Source organism: Protomyctophum parallelum (genome assembly GCF_964188405.1).
Source record: "Protomyctophum parallelum genome assembly, chromosome: 4".
Classification (NCBI taxonomy): Eukaryota; Metazoa; Chordata; class Actinopteri; order Myctophiformes; family Myctophidae; genus Protomyctophum; species Protomyctophum parallelum.
In genome coordinates, this window is record NC_139700.1 from 45,855,044 (window position 1) to 45,877,595 (window position 22,552).

At 44.0% G+C, this 22,552-nt stretch overlaps 1 protein-coding gene across 6 annotated transcripts in view; it reads right to left on the minus strand.

Moving 5' to 3' along the window:
* The window catches only part of LOC310857629 (pleckstrin homology domain-containing family A member 5-like), a 252,185-nt gene that overhangs the window by 208,613 nt on the left and 21,020 nt on the right, over positions 1-22,552 (minus strand). For all 6 annotated transcript variants that reach the window (XR_014569161.1, XM_083763381.1, XM_083763380.1 and 3 more), the window contains exons 3-7: positions 8,419-8,728; positions 6,973-7,077; positions 6,210-6,282; positions 5,627-5,727; positions 2,197-2,312 (exon numbers count right to left, since the gene is read on the minus strand). Coding sequence is in view for 5 of the 6 variants with exons in the window: in XM_083763381.1 (XP_083619507.1) it covers positions 2,197-2,312; positions 5,627-5,727; positions 6,210-6,282; positions 6,973-7,077; positions 8,419-8,679 (656 nt within the window). In the remaining variant the exon portion in view is untranslated. The remainder of the gene's footprint in view (positions 1-2,196; positions 2,313-5,626; positions 5,728-6,209; positions 6,283-6,972; positions 7,078-8,418; positions 8,729-22,552) is intronic.

Consider the following 22,552-nt stretch of genomic DNA (forward strand, 5'->3'; position numbering starts at 1 on the left):
TCGCTCTGACCTTTTCAAGTTCTAGTTGGTATAACAAACACCCGCTGCTGCCTGACCTTGGATGGTCAGAACTTCAAAAGACGCCCCCAAAGGTAGCAGCATTAAGCAGCGCCATGCACTAATGTGCTCTGCACGGCAGTGTTGTTTTTGAATGGTTTTAATTTAGTTTTAGTTAAGTCACCTGGAATGTTTTAGTGTTAGTCTAGTTTTAGTCGACTAAATGTCATAAGGTTTTAGTCGACTAAATCTAGAGTTGATTTAGTCGACTAAAATGTGTTTTGGCGGGCCTCGATGCCGTTGTAATGGCAGATTTTGTAAAATGACTTAGACTGGATCTCTTGTCCTTCCAAACATTTTAGTGTAGTTTTTATTTGTTGATGAAATTGTCAGTATATTTAGTCTTAGTTTTAGTCGCCATAGCTTAGTTTCCATTTAGTTTTCGTCAGTGGAAAAAGGTAGTCGACGGAGTGGCCACCGAGTGGCGCGCTACGAGCTTGTAGGTCTGCTATTTTTCGAAAAATCGAAGAACGACTGACATTTTTAGAATCTGATCTCAGGTCAGACATTTTTCGTCTTAGTTTTAGTCGACGAAATCAACACTGCTGCACAGTGGTGAAAAGTACATTTACTCAGGTAGTAATTTTGAGGTACTCTTCTGTACTTTACTGGAGTATTTGTACTTGTATTTACGTCAATTCAGAATGCCAAACCTCTACCTGTAACGGGGTGTGTTTATGCAACGCCCGGGATTCGAACTCGGGTCTCCCGTGTGAAAGTCCAACATCTTAACCACTAGACCAAAGGGATACCCCCCTATGGAGCGGGGGAGATATTAGACTTTTGAGGCCATCAGGCAGAGGCTCTGAGTCTCTCTGCTAACATTTACATGTGTGGGTTTTTGTACTTTTACTTTGGAGTACTTCTACCACCGCTGGTTCTGCACACACACACACACACACACACTGATGTGTTCTGCAGGCCAGTGGAACAACACATTCATCCACCATGACCTCATTCCGCATTTCTGCAGAGTCTACAAACGGCTCAATGCACAGCAGTGTAGAGAGAGAGAGAGAGAGAGAGAGAGAGAGAGAGCTCATGAATAATGACATCAATGGTCTGGCTGGCTCACTGTTCCCCTCTGTCCATAGTTTGTGATCTTTGATGGATTAAAAGACCCCTGATTTAATCGAAAAAATGTTGGCAGGCCTTGATGCTGTGTCGTACAAGCCTCATTTGTCGCCTGGGCTATTATACCGGAAATTGGCGATCTACAAGCTCTGCTATTTTTGGAGTGTGATGCGCGAGCGCACACGCACACGCACACACGCACACGCACACACACACACACACACACACACACACACACACACACACACACACACACACACACACACACACGACATGACTTAGTTGTACTGGATATCTTGTCAACTCGTCCTTCCCTGATATTTTAGTCTATCTTTTTTTATTTAGTCGTAGTTCTTTAGTCATCATAGCTTAGTTTTTATTTAGTCTTCGTCAGTGAAAAAAAAGTAGTTGATGACATTGTTTTGTCATAGTTTTAGTAGACAAAACCCGAAGTGAAAAAATGCATAGGCCTATTATGTTAAATCTTTCACAGTCTTTTTTTTTGTATTCACCCCGAAACATCTATTGTGTAACCGTGATCAGCGACGCTTTAGTTATCGGCAGTGAATAAAGCTTGTTTTTTTTATTAGAATCGAAATCTGGGAAAAGATATCCCGAGATAAAATCTAAACAAATGCCAAGTGGCCATCTTGGATCCCGGGGTTCATTGATAGCAATCAAGAGCTTGAAAATGTGCCGCAAATCTTTGAATATATATTCTTTCCGAACGTTTTTAACTCATATCTTTGCTTCTGGGGGGGAGGGGGGTCCCTGGAACTACATATTTTCAGATGGGTGTCGGCGTATTACATATAACTTTTGGGGGTCCAAATGTATATATAGACATGAGAACCACGGATATAGAAACATATGAGGTTTTTCAGAAAATTGTCATGATTTAAATTTCGACGTCAGGCCTAAATGGGTTAATCAGACCAGTGTGTGTCCAGTGGAAACCTTGTATGAATCTGATCTCAGGTCAGAATGGGTTAAGAAAACCGTCAGGATTTTAGAATGTATAGAATCGTCCTCGGGGCCTAAAGGGGTCAAGGCCGGTACACAAACCTCTTCACGGGCTCCGAGTGCACCAGCGCTGCGTCCGTCATGGCCTTCATCCACGCCTCCATGTCTTTGGCCGCGTCGCAGCAGAAGTAGTACGTCCTCATGTTGGGGTGAGTGGCCTGTGTTTCCGCCGCCAGACGCCCCATGACAGACAGGAAGGAAGGGGGAAAGCAATGCCAGTCAGGCAGAGCACAAGGAGAGAGAATTACCTGCACGAGAGAGCAGAGGGATTAGATTATGATTATTATTACAAGTAAGATGCACGAACATTTTTTTTCAATTTATTTTTTAGTGTGTGTATGTGTGCGTGCGTGCGTGTGTGTGTGTTTTTTTTTTTTTACATTTTCTTTATGTTTTTTTAAGTTTATTTAAGTTAAGTTAAGTTTTTTTTTAAGTTAAGTTTTTTTAAGTTACGTAATTTTTTTAAGTTATGTTTTTGTGTGTGTGTTTTGTGTGTGATACAGCTGCGCCCTCTGGTGGCGGGCGGGTGGTGTTACAGCGTGACACACACACACAAACAGACAGACATGTTCTGCTAGGTCTCATAGTTAGTGCTCAGTGCATTCGCAATTATAAAACATATATTAGCCATTTCAGCCCTTATTTTCATATTTATTAGTTCCACATATATCTCAAAGAAGTGGTTCTCTCAAAACCGTTCATGTCAAGGACCCCCAAGATGATATGCATTTGGCTGACCCTCGTTAGTGTTGAGTGTGTCTCTAGTCTCTGTGCACTAGTACGAGTGATTGAGTTCAAAAGTGCCTGTGCAATCCATTATGGGTTTCTGCTTACTGTGCATGTGTGCATTTATATACTAACCGCTAGCCTAAGCCTACCAATTGTATTTATTTTACAGCTGTTTTTACTTGAATGTATTGTTCTGGTAACTGAGTGAGAAAATGTAACTGAGTGTTAGACTCATTTTGTAGCTTTTTTTTTACTAAATGTACTCTGCTTCCATGCCACAATACTGGAGTAGATTGTGCTGAAATCCTATGTATTGAATTGAGAATCGATTTTGAATCGAATCGTGGGACACCCAAAGATTCACAGCCCTACTTGTGGTTCAAATTATTGTGTCTCTCTCTCTCTAATCTAGTAGGGACCCAACTATTATAGTCTAGCTAGCCCAGGGGTCGGCAACCCAAGATGTTGAAAGAGCCATTTTCGACCAAAAATAAATTCAAAATCTATCTGGAGCCGCAAAGAAAATTACGCATTGTAATGCAGCTTGCCAAACTTTATTATCTCCCGGGTTGCAACGAAACTAGCAGAATTTAGCATGCTTTCCCTGGAAATGTCGTTCAACATTACTTTTTTTGTTGTTTGATAGCTTCTCACTGCAGATTAAACATACAGGCAGTCAATCTGCATTGGCTGTGAAGGCAAAAGCCTCTGTCCACGAACTGTTAAATCCTCTGTTTTTCGTCGGCTATCTTTATTTCTCTCCCTGTAGAAGCCATAGCGTAGCAGGCAGCAGCCTCACACACCCACCGGTTTGTTTATAATAGACACCTGGCTGGCACGGCACTGAGTGTGTCGCATGCTATGACGCAAATTTTAGTTTAGTTAAGCTTTCCGATTTTGTAAAAATGTGTAGAATAAATATTAAGAATGCTTGTCACGTTTGGCCTCCTACAGAAACCATAAATGAAAAATAATTTATTGCTACTTTTAATGCTACAGGGAGCCACTAGGGGTGTGCTCTAGAGCCGCATGCGGCTCTAGAGCCGCCTGTTGCAGACCCCTGAGCTAGCCAATTCTGAAAGCTGTCATTCCGTTGAGCATATATATTTTTATTCATTTTCTTCATTCGGGATAGGTTTGGATTCTTGAGATTTGCATTAAGACAATTTGAAGTGACTGCAAAAGCTAAACGGAAATGGGGGGGAAGGCGGGACCTCTCTTTACTGCCAGGTCTGGTCTAGTTCTGGAGACTAAGAGCATTTACGTAGATTGGCTATTTTTGAAGATGCAAACGCATTCGGTTGCCGACACTTTTGTACTGAAGTGAAATTGCAACTTAACCCATTTTGGGCTGGAACCCCCCTTTGGTGTTTTAAGCAGTACGATATACTTTAGCTATTGGAAAATAGTAGATCTACAGGCTCATAGACCGCTACGAGCTTTGTGGTGCAAAGCTTTGAATATATATTCGCTCATATAGCAAACGTTTCTAACTCAAATCCTTGCTTATGGGGAGGTCCCTGGAACAACATATTTTCCGATGGAAGTCCGCGGTATTTTATCTCATCCTTCCACTAAGCATTTGCAATCACTTGACGACTTCACTCCACCTCCTAGTGAGTCATTTACAGTAAACAAAGCAGTGAGGGCTTCAGGGGGAATCCCCCGTGTGACCCAGGGGTCTGCCGCGGCCACAGGACTCACCATAATGTGTTGTAGAGAAGATGTAGACCACGCTGCCACTTTGGAGCCTCACAAGTCACGCAATGAGAAGAAGAACAATCGTTCAGTAACACATGATTATCGAGGGAAACAACAAAACAATGATTGTGTGTGTATGCGTGCGGGCAGACTGTCGGGCATCTCTCAGACGTAATAAAACATAAAACCGATCACTCCCAGACCCAGCGCTGGAGAGTAGCTGGGGATCTCAGACCCCCTTTCCCACCGGGTTGGTTCCCGATGGGAAGCGGTTCAGTTCTTTTTGGTTCTTAGTCCATGAGCCAGAGCTCCAACATTGGTTTGGAAAAACTACACCTATATTAAATTGTTTATAGGATCAACACAAGTAAATTAATGCACGATAACCCTTCCACAGTAGTAGCTTTTTCATATTTTCATATCCTACATAATGCCTCATTTGCATATTTAAGAATTGTCTTCGTGCAAATACTCAACTGGGGAAGTTTCATGGTGATAACAATCTAATATAAGGAATGGTTTTGTCCACTCAATTCATAATCAACGTTCCAATGTTGGAGCTATGCATGGCTCATGGACTAAGAACCAAAAATAACTGAACCGGTTCCAACCGGTAGAAAAGGGGCCTCTGTGTCTCCCCATAGGATACGTGTCTCCCCATGGGATACGTGTCTCCCCATGGGATACGTGTCTCCCCATAGGATATGTGTCTCCGCATACGATACGTTTATTTGTTGACGAAATTGTCAGTATATTTAGTCATAGTTTTAGTCATCATAGCTTAGTTTTAATTTAGTTTCCATTTAGTTTCCTTCAGTGAAAAAAGGTAGTCGACAAACACATTTTCGCCGTAGTTTTAGTCAACGGAATCAACACTGCATCTCACTTCCTGTATCTCTCTCCCGGTTTCCTGTCACTCTCCACTACTACTATGCAAATAAAAAGGTAGAAAAGCCCCCCAAAAAAATAAAACAGTAAAGAAAATGGTGGGAGGCCATGATGTGAGACTAACCAACCAACCAAACATGCTCAGTGCTCTGACCTTGAAGGCGTACTTCCTGTTGACGTGGTCATCCACCGACAGCATGGAGATGTGGAAACTAGGCAACAGGATGCTACCCAAAATCCCTTCCTCCTTCTCATCTGAAATAATAACAATAATAATTTATTATCACATTTGGAACCGCTTTCCCGGAAGGAGTTTTGAACGCATTCGGGGTGGGAACCTCCGTTGGTGTTTTAAGCATTATGTTATACTTTAGCTATTGAAAAATAGCAGATCTACAAGCTCATAGTGCGGCACTGAGTGCCGCGCTACGAGCTTGTAGGTCTGCTATTTTTGAATCTTTGAATATATATATTCTTTCAGAGCGAAAGTTTTTAACTCAAATCTTTGCTTCTGGGGGGTCCCTGGAACAACATATTTTCAGATGGGGGTCGGCGGCCAATTACATATAATTCTACGGTTTCTTGACATGAAATAGTTTGAGAACCACTGATATAGAAACATAGGGTTTTTCAGAAGACTATCATGATCTAGAAGACATTTGTAGAATGTGTCTAAATGGGTTAATCACACTGTAAGAGCTGGTTATGTGCACTCATGTTTCCATGATGGGACTCACCTCTGTAGTAGAACAGACACAGGTCGGACAGAACAAACCACCTCTTCTTCCACAGCTTCATGCCTGTACTGTCCTGAAACACACACAAAACACACAAGATTAATATAATAACCTCATACAGTTCACAGTTGTACTACACAATTCACAATTCAAAGGGCTTTATTGGCATGAGAAAACATAGGTTTACATTGCCAAAGCATTGGAGTTGTCTGGAAGAACATCTGTATGTATATATATTCCTCACATTAATTTGCTTAGGCATTTTTATTCATCACATGAATGTGTTTATAAAGCTTTAATTCATCACATTAATGCGTTTATGACGTTTTAACCCATTTTGGGCAGGAAGCCCTTTTGGTGTTTTAAAGCATGATGTTATACTTTAACCGTGACAATGTGCCTCAAATCTTTGAATATATATTATTACAGAGTGAACATTTTAAATACAATCTTTGGTTCCGAGGAGGTCCCTGAAACAACACATTTTCAGCTGGGGGGGGGGGGGGGGGGGCCGGAGGCACATTACATATCATTTTTGGTGTCCTTGACATGAAATATTGAGCACCACTGATATAGAAACATGAGGTTTTTCAGAAGATCTTTTTTTAATTTCGACATCAGGCCTAAATGGGTTAATTCATCACATGCTTGCGTTCATCTACCGGCTTATAAAGCCAGCTGCTCTGCATAACGGGATGATTGCGTTCATCTACTGCTTATAAAATCAGTTAATCTGAATAACAGGATAATTGCGTTCATTTACCTGCTTATAAAGCCAGTTGCTCTGCATGACGGGGGCTCCAGGGTTCCTTCTGATGGAGTTCGATCTCTTCCCAAAGTTATGGATCTTCTTGGAACTTCTTGAAGGCTGGACATGAGGATACATGAACATGAGGAAACATAATTAAACAATGGTAACGTTTTAAATACATCACAGTAAGGCTGGCAATTATCAATTATATAGTCTTATTTTATCAATGTGGTTATTCTTTTAATTATTATTTTGTTTGCTTTTATACCTTGTTCTGTCCCAATTTAGTCGTTATCGCTGAGTAATTCCTCTCCCGACACAGCTGTGACGCGTTGATCGGCTATTTTCAGCGAGTGTAAAATCTGTCATTACGACCGCGTCAAGGCCCGCCAAAATACATTTTTGTCGACTAAATCAACTGTAGATTTAGTCGACTAAAACCTTATGATATTTATTCGACTAAAACTAGACTAAAACATTACAGGTGACTAAAATGTGACTAAAACTAAATGAAAACTACTCAAGAGGCTATATGACTAAAACATCAAATCTAAAATTTGCTGCCAAAAACAACATCCCTGCTGACAGACAGGCGCTGCCCCCTGCAGTCCGTCAGGGGTAGGTGCAGTGAGCAGTGACCACATACCAGCCTCCCCGCCCCCGGCTTCCCTCTCCGAACACGGAGCAATTATGTGCTCGTGTAGACCAGATCCATCCAATACAAGAGTTACGCTATTTTAATCCATTCTGACCTGAGATCAGATTCATACGAGGTTTCCACTGGACACACACTGGTTCTGATTAACCCATTCTGACCTGAGATCAGATTCTACAAAATGTCAGTCGCTCTTCGATTTTTCAAAAATAGCAGACCTACAAGCTCGTAGCGCGCCACTCGGTGGCGCGCTACGAGCTTGTAGATCTGCTATTTTTCAATAGCTAAAGCATGACATGATGCTAACACCAAAATGGGTTCCCGTTCAGAATGGGTTAAGCACACGTGTGCAACCTGACAACTGTTTTAAAGTATTGCACAGTAACAACTAAAGTCTCTTTAATGTTTATGTTGTACTATTACTACAAAACAATTAAAAATAAAGGGATTTAAGATCATTAAAGCTGGGCTGTTGCCCTGTGAGTCCCAATGCATTTCTGCCTATACTTCCGGTCCAGGACTTGGCCCAGTTGGTTGTCCCCACGCTCAATGCATACCGTAGTCTATGTAGGAGAGCCGCCATTGGGCTGAAGCCCCATGAAGTGAACGCAGTTTGCGTAACTCTGTCTATATCTAACGCTCGACAAAACACCGGGTGCACCGCGGTGGACTCGAACGCACAACCTCTGCAGTGGTGGTGGTGGCGGGGGCAGGTACTCTACCGCCGCGCCACCCGCGTGCTAGAAGTGATTGTGAGTTTTTTCTTTTTCGTGCAGTGTTGTTTAGTGTCGTCGTCGACTCACTCTTGTCGTAGGGCTGCTGGGCTGTGCTGGGCATGGCGACGGCTGGCACTGGGCCGAGTGGCATGGCTGACACGGTACTGGGAGGTGCTGGGTGCCTGTGCACAGTGCTGGGTGCGGGTGCTGCTGGGTGCTACACAGTGCTGGGTGCGGGTGCTGCTGGGTGCTGCTACACTGCGCTGGGTGCGGGTGCTGGACGCTGCTACACAGCAGCGCTGGGTGCTGCTCTGTGCTACTGGGTTGTTGTTTGCAGGTTTCACTCATGGTGCTGCCGAGCGGACGACCGTTCTTCTCATTCACTGGTCCTTTAGATCTGAACACACACACGCAAACAAAGAGACAAGAGACACACACAATTAACACGCAATTAAACACCGCAAACACACAATTGCAACTATAAGAGACGAAAGGCAGTCGTATACTGATACTGATATATGTACACGTCATAAACACTGTCACGTCATTAACACAGCATTGGACATACAATTAACACACAAGCCATGCACACAGGGACATCCAATGGACTCCGGAAGCTATGTCACTAGCATCATAAGCTACGTATATATTGCCTTGTATAGGGAGGGCCCTGGCCACACACATAAGACCATCAGGAGGTGAGGAGAGGAGAGGAGCGGAGGTGTCCTACATTAATAACATGGTCCACTGGGAACAGCACTATACTGCAGCCGACAAGTAAAGGGGGAGGCGTTTTGCTTTTAGAGGACATATACTCGGCTCATTATTATACACCTATATTCCCACAATACCTTCTACCCTACAGTACCTCAGCAGCATCCATCCCTTCCTCCCTCCCATTATAGGGTTGAGGAGTACCGGGTTTGATATTTTGAACCCATTCTGGACGGGAACCCCTTTTGGTGTTTTAAGCATCGTGTTATACTTTAGCTATTGAAAAATAGCAGATCTCCAAGCTCATAGAGCGGCACCGAGTGCCGCTCTATGAGCTTGCAGATCTGCTATTTTTGAAACATCGTGAAAATGTGGCACAAGTCTTTGAATATTATATATTCAATATATATTCGATTCAAAGTTGAAAGGTACCCATCCCTACCTCCCATCCATCCATCCATCCATCCATGTTTATGATTAGCTGTTTATATTGCTTTCTGTATCGTTTTTCATGTCAACTCACACATTATCCACAAGGACATTGTCCTGCACCTATGGGTACTTGGAGTCTTGGACTGGAAGACATGCAGTAAAGGCCGTCGGGATCGGGAGTCGAACCCGCGGCACGCTGCCAGACTGGGCTACCAGCCAAGGTGCCTGGACCGCTGAGACACGGCCCAGGCCCTTAAGAACAATATTGATGTAACTAAGAGATTCGACGAGTTAGCTATATTTTATATACACCGATTAATAAGGAATAAGCAAAAGTCCTGATGCGACATTTCCTGGTTTAATACGGGCGGTCGCTTAGCGCTCCGCTGTTACTCCAGAGCGGAAACTTTCTGGAGTGTGTGGAGCCTAGTGCGCATTCATGTGTTTAGGCTAATGCTGCTCGACACTGCAATAACACGTTGTTGTAAGTAAGGACCGCAATGGAAACAAGCCACTGGCTTTTGATAATGCTGTGACAATGTATGTAAAGTTGCACACACACAATGATGAAATATTACAAACAAACATTGAATGCATTAACCCATTTAGACCTGAGCTCGATTCTATAAAATGACAGTTTTCTGAAAAACCTATGTTTCTATGTCAGTGGTGCTCAACTTGTTTGAAGACCCCCCAGAATTATCTGTATATGGCTGCGGACCACAATCTGAAAATATGTTGTTCCAGGCACCTCCCCCAGAAGCAAAGATTTGAGTTAAAAACATTCACTAATTTGCGCCACATTTTCACAACTTTTCAAAAATAGCAGACCTACAACTTCATAGCACGGCACTCGGTGGCACGCTATGAGCTTGTAGATCTGCTAGCTAAAGTATAACAATAGCTAAAGAATAACATAATGCTTAAAACACCAAAAGGGGTTCCTGGCCCAAAATGGGTGCAGTGCAGGTGGAGGGGGAAAAAAAGCACCAACTAGAAAAAGTGCCCTTCTGGGCACAAGTCTCCACCAGGATTTCCTCAGCCTAGTGGGAATATGCGTGCACAGTTTCATCGCAATCGGACGCTGCGTTGAGGAGTTGTGGCGATTTGTACAAAGCGGGCTACTCCTGAAAACTGTAGGAGCCTTGATCCTGATCACATGACTATGGAGATCATGTGTACCGATTTGCGTGAAATTTGGATAAAATCTGAAGGAGTAATAATAGAAAATGTGTTTTACATATGTCGGCCTCCTGGTGGCGCTATAAAGAGCAGATGTGAAAAATTCCAGGCAAAGGTTTTTCCTTGGCCTCTAGGGAGTTGGCATACAAAGTTATCCACAGATCCGTGCAGTTAGAGGTAAAAACACTTTTCGGCCAGTTATAGCGCCACCTTGAGGCTGAGTTGAAATTGTTCATGTGGCATTTCGTCCTCGGCCTAGTGGGAATGTGGGTGCACAATTTCACGGAAATCACGCGATGTGTTCATGATTTGCAGCATTTTGTTTGAAACTGAGCACTCCTGTGAACTTTGGAAGCCAATCTTAACCAATCAGGATGGAGTCTGAGAAATCTGAAAGACAGGTTTCGTTGAATGGCTCTAGAGAGACTGTGTACCAATTTGCGTGATGTTTGGACAAAATCTGTAGGTGTACTGTGCAAAAACTTGTTTTGCACAAAGCGGCCTCCTGGTGGCGCTATAACAGGACGTTCTGGAAAGTTTGGGGCAGAGGTTCATCGTTGGCATCCAGGGAGTGTGTGTGCAAAATTTGGCATCGACCGGGTTAACGGTGGCCGAGATTAGCTGCTCACGGACACACACACGGACACACACACGGACGGACGGACACACGGACGGACGGAGTGCAAAACATACTCTCCCCCCATGCCTTCGGCCTGGTGGAGACAATAACAGTCCACATCAGGTTAACCACTCAGGGCTCTAATACTAATGTCTTTTCTATTATTGTGAAAGGTTGCGCAAAGAAATAGCCGATGGAGCCCATTGAGCTTGTATCGAGAAAGCTTTCCCCACAATACGGATGCTGGGGTTTAAGTGGTTAATTCTCCTGCATGACAACAACACAGCCATGATAAACCGTCCGTCCGTCTCACACGGTGTTCCGTGGATGAGAGACACATGGCTCCATTCAGCTTCAACGCCTCATTTCTGCTCTGATCTGCTGCAGTGCGCGTGCGGCGCGTGCGGCGTGAGCGTGTGTGTGATTTGTTACTAATTAAGCTGATAACGACGATGCTGGCTGGTCAATTAGAAACATCATAAGAGTGCTGCTGTGCCTCAGGGAGTCGAGCACTCCCAGCTGTCCCAACTGTTCATTGTTTATTCATTTTAGCACTGCTATAGATACTGAACTGTTCATTTTAGCACCGTTACAGAGATACTGAACTGTTCATTTTAGCGCTGCTATAGAGATACTGAACTGTTCATTATTTAATTTCCAACCATTAATTGGTTAATTCATTCAACCGTTCCAGTACTGTTCACCATTAAAATTGTCTAACAGTAGGACATTTAAAAAAATAAATGTGTAATTGAACAATATCAGTCACCAGAAGCAGAGATGTGTCCCGATACTGTATCGGAAAAGTATCGGTATCGGCCCTTATTTGGTCATATCGGTATTGGTGAATATGCCAGTCTAACCAGTGATCCCACACAGGGGTAAGGGGGTTGACACTATGGAAGGTCAATAACATGTTGGGACATGTGGAGTTGCCCAAACTGCAAGTGCACATATGAGTGAGGAGTCTGCTATAAACACAACACGAGATATATAGCTAGATAGCTATAAACACAACACGAGATCACAACACGGGTATCGGTATTCGGTATCGGCTAACAGAAATTGTTGTATCAGGATCGGATCGGGAACAGAAAAAGTGTATCGGGATGTCCCTAGTTTTCAATGAGTCCAACCTTCATTAGAAGGACAATATCAGTCACCAGAGGCAGAGACATGTGATTAAATGAGCCCAAGATTAATTTAGAAGGACAACATCAGTCACCAGAAGCAGTCACGTGTTTTTAATTAATGTATTGGGGCTCAATAAGGAGATGAAGTGATCTACAAGCGTTTTTCGTGAGCAGCAGCAAGTGTGCGTGAGTGCAGGACAAGGCTGTATGTGTGTCACTCACATGTGGACGTGACATTTATGAGTATCGCGCTATGTCACAACTCCACAAGTCACAACTGCTGACTGATTTGTTGGGACCAAATATAGCTGTGGACGTGTTCAGCAAGGCAGTAGAGCTGGTTCCGGGCGAGAGAGAGTGTGTGTGTGTGTGTGTGTGTGTGTGTGTGTGTGTGTGTGTGTGTGTGTGCATGGTGGAGAGGATTAAAGTTAGGACTGAGATACAAAGAGACAATACACACACACACATAGTCTAACAAAGTTACTGCATCAGCAAACACACACAAAAGACCCAGCGGATGTACAGAACACTACCGTGTGTCTGTGTGTGTGTGTGTCTGTGTGTGTGTGTGTGTGTGTGTGTGTGTGTGTGTGTGTGCGCACGTGCATACTATACTTGTGAGGGCCAAATGTCCCAACAAGTCAGTGTTGTCATGATACTGAAATTCTAACTTTGATACAATATCTTGCAAAATATCGACATGAATACGACCCAGTTTTTTAGGATATTTACATTGGAAATATATTCTTATATTCAGGCCAATAGGGAGGCACACGCACACGCACACGCGCACACACACACACACACACACACACACACACACACACACACACACACACACACACACACACACACACACACACACACACACACACACACACACACACACACACACACACACACACACACACACACACACCTCATTTTAGAATTAGACAGACATTTAGAAGTCAGGTTTAGGGGTTAGGATCAGACATTTATAAGACAGGTTTAGGGCTAGGTTCACAATCACAACGCTCCATGACACAAGCTTATAAATCGTCCGTTTTTAGCTTAAGGTGAAAAATGAAAAAAATAATTCCAAATAGCATTTATAAAATTGTTGTACAAAAATGTTTTGGTCCCCATAGTTATACAAGCATGTGTGTGTGTGTGTGTGTGTGTGTCTGAGTACAGAGTAAGTAAAGAAAACAGACGGATCATGCAGTCAATAAGGACACAGGGCGAACGGGGCTTACAGCAGCACTTTAAAATGACCACACAGCAATTCTGTGTGTGTGTGTGTGTGTGTGTGTGTGTGTGTGTGTGTGTGTGTGTGTGTGTGTGTGTTAGTGTGTGTTAGAGTCTGTGTTAGTGTGTGTGTGTGTGTGTGTGTGTGTGTGTGTGTGTGTGTGTGTGTGTGTGTGTGTGCCTTTTGAATGAAACCAGAGCATTTCAGGACGTGAACCTATTTTCACCCACAAAACGTGTGTGAGACACACACACACACACACACACACACACACACACACACACACTCTTGTAGATATGCCATCTGTTCAGTGTCTCTGCAGCACAAGGGCTGTCAAAAAATATTCCACAATGTCACCTTTTTTTCCTGAACAAAGCAAATGCAATAGACGTACAGTCGACATGCAACTAAAACGCAAAGTAAAATATACATAAATACTTAAGAACACAAAAGGACAAATTAACACGCTTTGTGCCAAGGACGTGTATATACACGTTTGTGGTCCTCATTAAAATCTTTGACTGCCATCTAGTGTTCGAATGCGTTGACTGCATATGTGCCTCTCCTCTGCTCCCATTATACGGCGCTTGAATTGTTTCCGGGTTAAACAGGAAACAACATAACACAGCTCACAGCCTTTAGCTAGCAGTACAACCAGCTACATTTCCGATGTGGTGCCATACAAACTCACAAATGATTTACGATCGCTGTAATCCTTTTTTGTTTTTTTGCTTGGCAATGTCTTCTTCAGCGATCCTAGACATGTTTTGCGCATGCGCACTGCCGTTCACTTCCTTGTTTTTACGGCCGCCTGGATGAAGACCGGGATAGTTCTAAACATATCAGTTTAATAAATAATAAAGTATTCTCTTTTAAATATTTTGAGTGCCCGGATCTCCGTCATTTTTCAATTGATGTCTTATCTCGATTGACCCAGGAGCACCATTTTACATATTTTATACCTGCACGTCTACGCTGAGCACCTGCTTGCTTGCTTGCCTCTGCCCCTTTCCTTTTTTTTTTTTCTATATTTTTTATCCCACGATTTTGTAAGCCATTTTTCACCCCTGTGTCAATCATCTAATGTGATCCTGGGCTCTACACACCCTCCGCCAACCTGGGGAGAGCAACGGACTTAACTCATGCTTCCTTCATGCTTGAGTGTCCAAGTTGCTCCTTTCCACCTGACAGGGGGGAGTTTCCGTGGTTGGACGTAGCGCGTGGAAGGAACACGTTATTCCAACCAGTTCCTTTCCCCTCCATCAGGCGCCCCGGCTGGCCAGGAGGAGGCAGTTTAGAGACCAGGATTACTGCATGTTTTTGTGAGGGTACCTACACTAGGGGACACGGGGAGAACATGCAAACTCCACACAGAAAGGCCCTTTCGCCAACCCCGCCTTCGGGTATGGGCACTGATGACGCGGAGGAGGAAACACGCCGTCAGCACCTACAGCGCCCCGAGCGGGAATCAAACCCAGGACTTTCTAGCTGTGAGGCGACAGCACTACCAACTGTGCCACCGTGCCCCTCTGAACCGGTTCAGTTCTTTTTGGTTCTAACTTCTTAGTCCATGAGCCAGAGCTCCAAAATTGGAACGTTAATTATGGATTGTTATCACAATGACACTTCCCCAATTGAGCACTTACACGAAGACAATGTTTTATTGTTTTACAAATTTTACATTTTTAAATATGCCAAATGGGGCATTATGTAGAAACATATGCAAAATAATAAAACATGAAAAGGCTACTACTGTGGAAGGGTTATCATTTATTAATTTACTTGGTCTTTAATATAGGTCTAGTTTTTCCCAACAATGTAATTGGAGCTCTGGCTCATGGACTAAGAACCAAAAAGAACTGAACCGGTTCCCATTGGGAACCAACCGGTGGAATTTATAGTTAATGACAACGGTCATCGTGCTCTGTGTGAACACTGCTTACTACTGGATGGAAGTAAACACCAAAACTATAACATAAGAGTAAGACAATAGTGAACTTTAGTTATGTTGCATTATTGTCTGTCTGTCTGTCTGTCTATCCAACCGACCTATCTTCCTATAATAGGCTCTATGCACCACGGCCATAATGGACATGCATTGGGCTGCTTCCCAAGTCCCTCACTTCCTCCACAGGTCTTGCCAATTACACTAATGGAGGCTCTGGTGGCCCTTGAAATTGAAAGCATCGAGAACCACTGGTATTCTAATTGTATAGAAGACGTGAAGAAGTCCACATACCAGCCTCTGACAGTGTGATTAAAAAAACCTGGTTCCAGAAAGGGTTCTTAAATGGGATGGAACCAATGCTATGATGTGACGCGGAGCAATGGAAACACTGTGTGAAATGTCACATGGGTGTTATGGGCTTATTGGGCTTATTTTTAGCCAGTTGAACGACAGCGCTGCAAATGTCTCGACCAATCTAACTAATCGTTTTAACCCATTTTTAGACCTGAGGACGATTCTACAAATGCCTTCTAAATCCTGACAGTTGTGTGAAAAACCTCATGTTACTATGTCAGTTGTTCTCAAACATTTCATGTCAAGGACCCGAAAAAATATCTGTATTTGGCCGCCGACCCCCTCCAGAAGCAAATGTTTGAGTGAACCCATTCTGACCTGAGATCAGATTCATACGAGGTTTCCACTGGACACACACTGGTCTGATTAACCCATTCTGACCTGAGATCAGATTCTAAAAATGTCAGTCGTTCTTCGATTTTTCTAAAATAGCAGACCTACAAGCTCGTAGCGCGCCACTCGGTGGCGCGCTATGAGCTTGTAGATCTGCTATTTTTCAATAGCTAAAGCATAACATGATGCTAACACCAAAATGGGTGCCCGTTCAGAATGGGTTAAAAACGTTCGCTCTGGCCCAGGCGGTGGCGTAACCGTCTGGGCACCCGACTGGTAATCCAGTCGCAGTGTGCGCGGGTTCGACTCCCGAGCCCGATACGGCCTTTACTGCATGTCTTCCCCCCCATCTCTCTCCCGTTTCCTGTCAGCCTACTGTATGTCCCTTCAAAAACCAAAAAAAAAAAAGAAAAAAAGTTCGCTCTGAAAGAATATATATTCCAACTTGGGGACACATTTTGGCAATCTTTCAAAATACCGCGCTATGAGCTTGTATATCTGCTATTTTTCAATAGCTAAAGTATAACACAATGCGTAAAACACCAACAATACAAATCTTGCGTTCCTGCGGTCATTACCGATGTCCTCCTATAGGTGGTATGAAAGGTAAACAAAGCAATTAATTAATTTGATTGGCAATCGCCAGGCGATGTCATCCAACGATGAAACACTTTCATGTTTTCGGGCGACGTTCCTCCGCCCACTTTTCAACTAATTGTCTCTTCGCTTGCCATCGCCGGTACTTGCCGGGGCCGATAGACCGGGGCCCATAGACAAACAACTGCACTTCCGGAAAATACGTCAGGCTGTCGCCTGCTGTTACATACCATCCTTCCATCTTCAACCGCTTATCCAGAGTCGGGTCACAGGGTCATCAACAGCCCGAGAGCTCCATACTTCCCTTTTCCGGGCGACATTTGCCACTTCCACATGGGCGATCCTGAGGTGTTCCAATGGGCCAGTGTGGAGATGTAATCTCCCCATCTGGTCCTTGGTCTGCTAGGGGAGGGGGGGGGGGGGGTGGGGGAGGGGGTCCTCCTCCCAGTGGGACGTGCAGTGAGGACGTCCCTGTGGAGATACTTCGTCTGGACTAGATGCCCAAACCACCTAAGCTGCCTCCTTCCCAAGTGAAGGAACTTTGATTCCTCCTCGTGGATGACTCTGCTTTCTCACCCTATCTCTATTACGGCAAGGCCAGGACACCCGTCTGATAGAATTAATTTTGGTCACTTGCATCCGCGATCTTATTCTTTGGGTCATGACCTTAGAGTATATATGAATAGAGACAGCACCCGAGTTCTCCTTCCATCCACTTGCATTAAGTTGCTCTAATTTTAAGAGCTTTATTTTCGTTATGACAGTGTGGTACACACAGCAACTGCAATTCCGCTCCTATGCTGCTCTTCTATGGCTGATCTCCTGCTCCTGTCTTCCCCTCACTCGTGAACAAGACCCTGTAGAGAACTTAAAACTCGCTCCAGTGAGGCAAAGCCTCGTCCTCCACTTTTCTCTATACGTCGTCCTCAGACGAGCCCTCCATCAGCCTCTCCAGTCATCTCGGTTCTCCATACATCTGGCGAGCTCATTTGTGCTTTCTGCACCAGCATCTTTCTTTAGTACGTCCACTTCGGTCGGTGTGGGACGTCCTCTCGTGTGTTGGTTCCCACAGTACAAGCTTTTTGGCCGGGAGTTCTTGGTGTCGGCAGTGGCCAGCTAGTCTCATCCTCCTTACTGCTATCTTCTCTGATACACCTGGTAATGCCCCGTACAGTGGTCAGCTAGTCTCATCCTCCTTACTGCTATCTTCTCTGATACACCTGGTAATGCCCCGTACAGTGGTCAGCTAGTCTCATCCTCCTTACTGCTATCTTCTCTGATACACTTGGTAATGCCCCGTACAGTGGTCAGCTAGTCTCATCCTCCTCACTGCTATCTTCTCTGATACACTAATAATGCCCCGTACAGACGCTTGTTGGTGATGTGCTCGTCCTGGTTGATGTTCAGTACCACACGTAATGTTCTGGTGTAGCACCCGTCCAGTGATTTCCGTAGGGCTTGTGTTAGTGTCCAGCATTCACAGCCAGAGGACTCGAGGAGTGCACAGTCCATGGGTTTTCTTGCTGAAGAACCACGGGGCTCTTCCAGTTGAGGTTAACCCCGGGTTAAGTGATGTTTGTCTTTGGCGTTTTCCGGGTCGATTGCCACACAGAGTTTAGACAACGATAATTATGCACTTTGCAGGATGTTGGAATGTAAGAACACAATGAGACATCAGACAGGACAGCATTCAACCCCCCCCCCCCCCCCACACACACGCACACGCACACACACACACACACACACACACACACACACACACACACACACACACACACACACACACACACACACACACACACACACACACACACACACACACACCGCTAGTCAGTAGGGCTGTCGCGGTTATGACATCTGACTTGTCATACAAAAAGCTGTGATTGACAATTGATTTGAATGTCTTTCAGGGCTTTGTAAACAAAACAATGCACAGGCATGAACGTAAATACACAAAGACATGACTAACAAAAATAATGTATGGCCAAAATATGCCATGTTTAATCATACATTTTATTCTCAATTTTTGTATTTGTTACAAAAAAAGTGAAATCAGCCGATATACAAGCTCACGTCACCTTCCACGATGTGGAAATGTTTATGTTGAGTATTGCCAATGTTTTTGATTGTTACAATTCAAATAATTGTGATTATTTTATTTAAAAACAAATGAGATCATTTCAAATAATTATGATGAGCAATGTCAGTTTAACCAGACACAGTGTGATGATGATAGTTATAGGTAGTTAGTAGGTGTGTAACGATATAGTAACTGCATATATTAGTATATCGAAATGAAAACAGAAACATTGACTTTCTTTGCATTTTGCAATGCAATTGATCGGCATCGGATCGTTTTGCTAAGCAGATAATCGATTGTATCAATACTACACTTCTGTGCGTGGTATTTAGCATTTGTTTGAAGAAAAAAGAAAAAGAGGGTTTTAATTACTTAGTTTAAAATAATGTCAGTGTATTTTAAATAGTTACTGTATCGATTTCAAATCATTGAATGGTATCGTATCGGATCACCATAATGAACCAATATGGTCCATGTATCGCATCGTATCGCTGTTAAAATGCATCCTTACAGCCCTAGTAGTTAGTGTGTGCAGCGATACGACGTTAGCAGAGTTCCACAGACACAATACAGTAGCATTCTCTAGCAGTCGTAGCTGCCAAACGTCACAACAACACAACATTAACCCATTCTGACCTGAGATCAGATTCATACGAGTTTTCCACTGGACACACACTGGTCTGATTAACCCATTCTGACCTGAGATCAGATTCAAAAAAATGTCAGTCGTTCTTCGATTTTTCAAAAAATAGCAGACCTACAAGCTCGTATCGCGCCACTCGGTGGCGCGATATGAGCTTGTAGATCTGCTATTTTTAAATAGCTAAAGCACGACATGATGCCGACACCAAAATGGGTGCCCCGTTCAGAATGGGTTAACACAATGTTAGCACAACTTCAACACAACACAACACTGTGACATCTTGTAAACAGAGTTTACCTGCTAAACAATGTTCCACAATTCAGGCTAGAAGAAAACAAAAGGAAAAAAGTACAGTGTGAGTTCAGCTGCTAATATGGAATTTGATCCAAAGTGACTCGACTACCACAGCAACCCAGCAATCCGGCTCCAAACATGAATCTTGTCAGATTTTGCAAGAGAAACAAAGCAGCCAACGCGTCTATGAAAACAACCCCCAAAAGAAAGACACTTACTGGGCTAAGTTATACCACTTTTACATCAGCTATTTGGAGTATAAGCACATCTACAAGCTCACAAATGCTTGTAGATCTGCCATTTTCAAAAAAGGAATATTGGGGGGGGGAAACATTTACACACAGTACACACATCTCGTATGGGGTCCCCGCCCCCCCCCCCCCCCCCCCCCCCGGCACAAAATAGTCCCAGATGGGGTTCCATAGAGACTATGAATCACTGTTGATCCACGGACAGCATAACTGTTAAACCATCATTCTTTGGAACCAGCAAGGTGTGCGTGTGTGTGTGTGTGTGTGCGTGTGTGCGTGTGTGTGTGTGTGAGTGTGCGTGTGCGTGCGCGTGTGGAATGTGTCAGCAGGGTGCAGAGTTACAGCTCTGCTCTCATCACTGGCTTCTGAAAATCTTTCTGTACAGTAGCTACAGTAAACAAGGTTTGAAACAACTCTCCGCTGCCGAGGAAACCTTCCGCGTCAACAACCGGAGGAGCAGGAGTTTTAAACCAATCGTGTTATTTCGATATACACTACATTTATGTTAAAATAAGCTGCTCCGTGTTGTGTGATACGTGATAGTGATCACTGCTATAGTGTTTGTCCAGTAACGGTGTAATAAATAGCTCTATATCGTGATCATTGCTCAAGGAGCAATGATCAACTTGAACATCGATCTGATTCTGGACACCTGGGAAGCATGCGGCATCCGATCGCACATGCTTGGAGGGCGAAAGAATAAAGAACAAGACCCAAAACCAACCGGGCAGACCAGCATCAGTCGGGGTGCATACTTAAGTTTAGACTAGTCATCGGTTAGGTTAGGTTTAGGTGTGCTGCCCAGTGGGAGGTTAGGGTTACAGCGCAGCACCTTAGCGCACAGCCGCGGACAGAAGAAGCTGACGCCCGACGTCATTACGGGTTTTTAGACAGCTGGTGGATGGTAAAGAAGCTCCACCTCCGCGGCTGACTGACGTGACGGACAGATTCCCGGGAAACGCTCTCCTCCGTGTCAGTCAGCCGCGGGGGTGGAGCTTATTTTCCATCCAACAGCTGTCTAAAAAGCCGGAATGACGCCGGGCGTCAGCTTCTTCTGTCCGCGGCTGTGCACTAAGGTGTAGCTGCACTGTTAGGGTGAGGGTTTGAGATAGGTTGTAGTTGTAGGACTAATGACTGGTCTAAACCAATGACTAGTCTAAACCAAAAACTGTCTAAACTAAGTACTGCACCGGCATCAGTCTTCCCCTGTGTGAATTGCGGAAGGGGATTGCGACGCCCACTATTCAGTCTATTCAGCCACACTCAACACTTGCACCAAAAGCAGAAGAACCCAATATCCAGAGCGCGGCTCCATAGTCTCTCTGGAGACTGACGGATGCCAATGATCATTACTTGCTATAGAGAGCGTTTGTTTAGTAACAGCGTTGAGTAGCTATATCGTGGCAGTACATCATGCTACTTGTGTTTGTTCAGTAACAAGGCTCCGTCCGCCTCTTTAACACATTTTAGGAGGGAACCCGTTTTGGTGTTTTAAACATTGTTATAATTTAGCTATTGAAAAATAGCAGATCTACAAGCTCATAGCGCGCCACCGAGTGGCTTGTAGGTCTGCTATTGAAAAAATATATGAAAAATCGTGAAAATGTGGCACAAATCTTTGAATATATATTTCAGAGCGAACATTTTTAACTAAAATATTGGCTTCTGGGGGGTCCCTGCCTGGAAATACATATTTTGAGATGGGGGGTCCGTGGCCCAATAGAGATAACTCTGGGGGTCCTTGACATGAAAAAGGTTGAGCCCCACTGACATAGAAACATGGGTTTTTCAGAAAAAAAGGTGAGGATTCAGAAGACATTTTTTTAATCGACTTCAGTCCAAAATGGGTTAAGTAAACAGAAAATTCCTTTCAGGTCGGGATACTAATTTTATCAAATCAGGATGTGGGTGATGGGCGGGTGTCTATGCAAACACAATTGGCCCGTGTTGTGATCTTTCATCACTGCATGCATGTATTCCTATATGGGCTGCGGCGGCACCATAGACTGTAAAAAATATGGACAAAGCGTTCCCCGGGTCTAACATGGACGTAAAATGAAGCCTGTTATTCCTGCACTGTAAGTCGCCATCTTTCTAGATCCGTTTTGGCCCAGCTGGCCATTGGCTGGCTCCATTTTGGCCCTGCTGGCCATTGGCTGGCCCAGACAACGAGGCGGGACTTCCCCCCTTCTTCTCCGTTGGTTTTTATTTTGACTCGAGTGGGAGGGGAATCCCGATCATAGACTGTAACGGTAGCCACGCCCCTCAGAATATACGCGACTTTATGGTCATTTTTTTAATTAATGGGACCATAATTTTCCAAAAAGAATATTATGACATTAGAAATTAGACTTTAAACTAGTGACTGGAAGCAGAAAGTATTCATGACCATGTTTATTAAGGTAATACA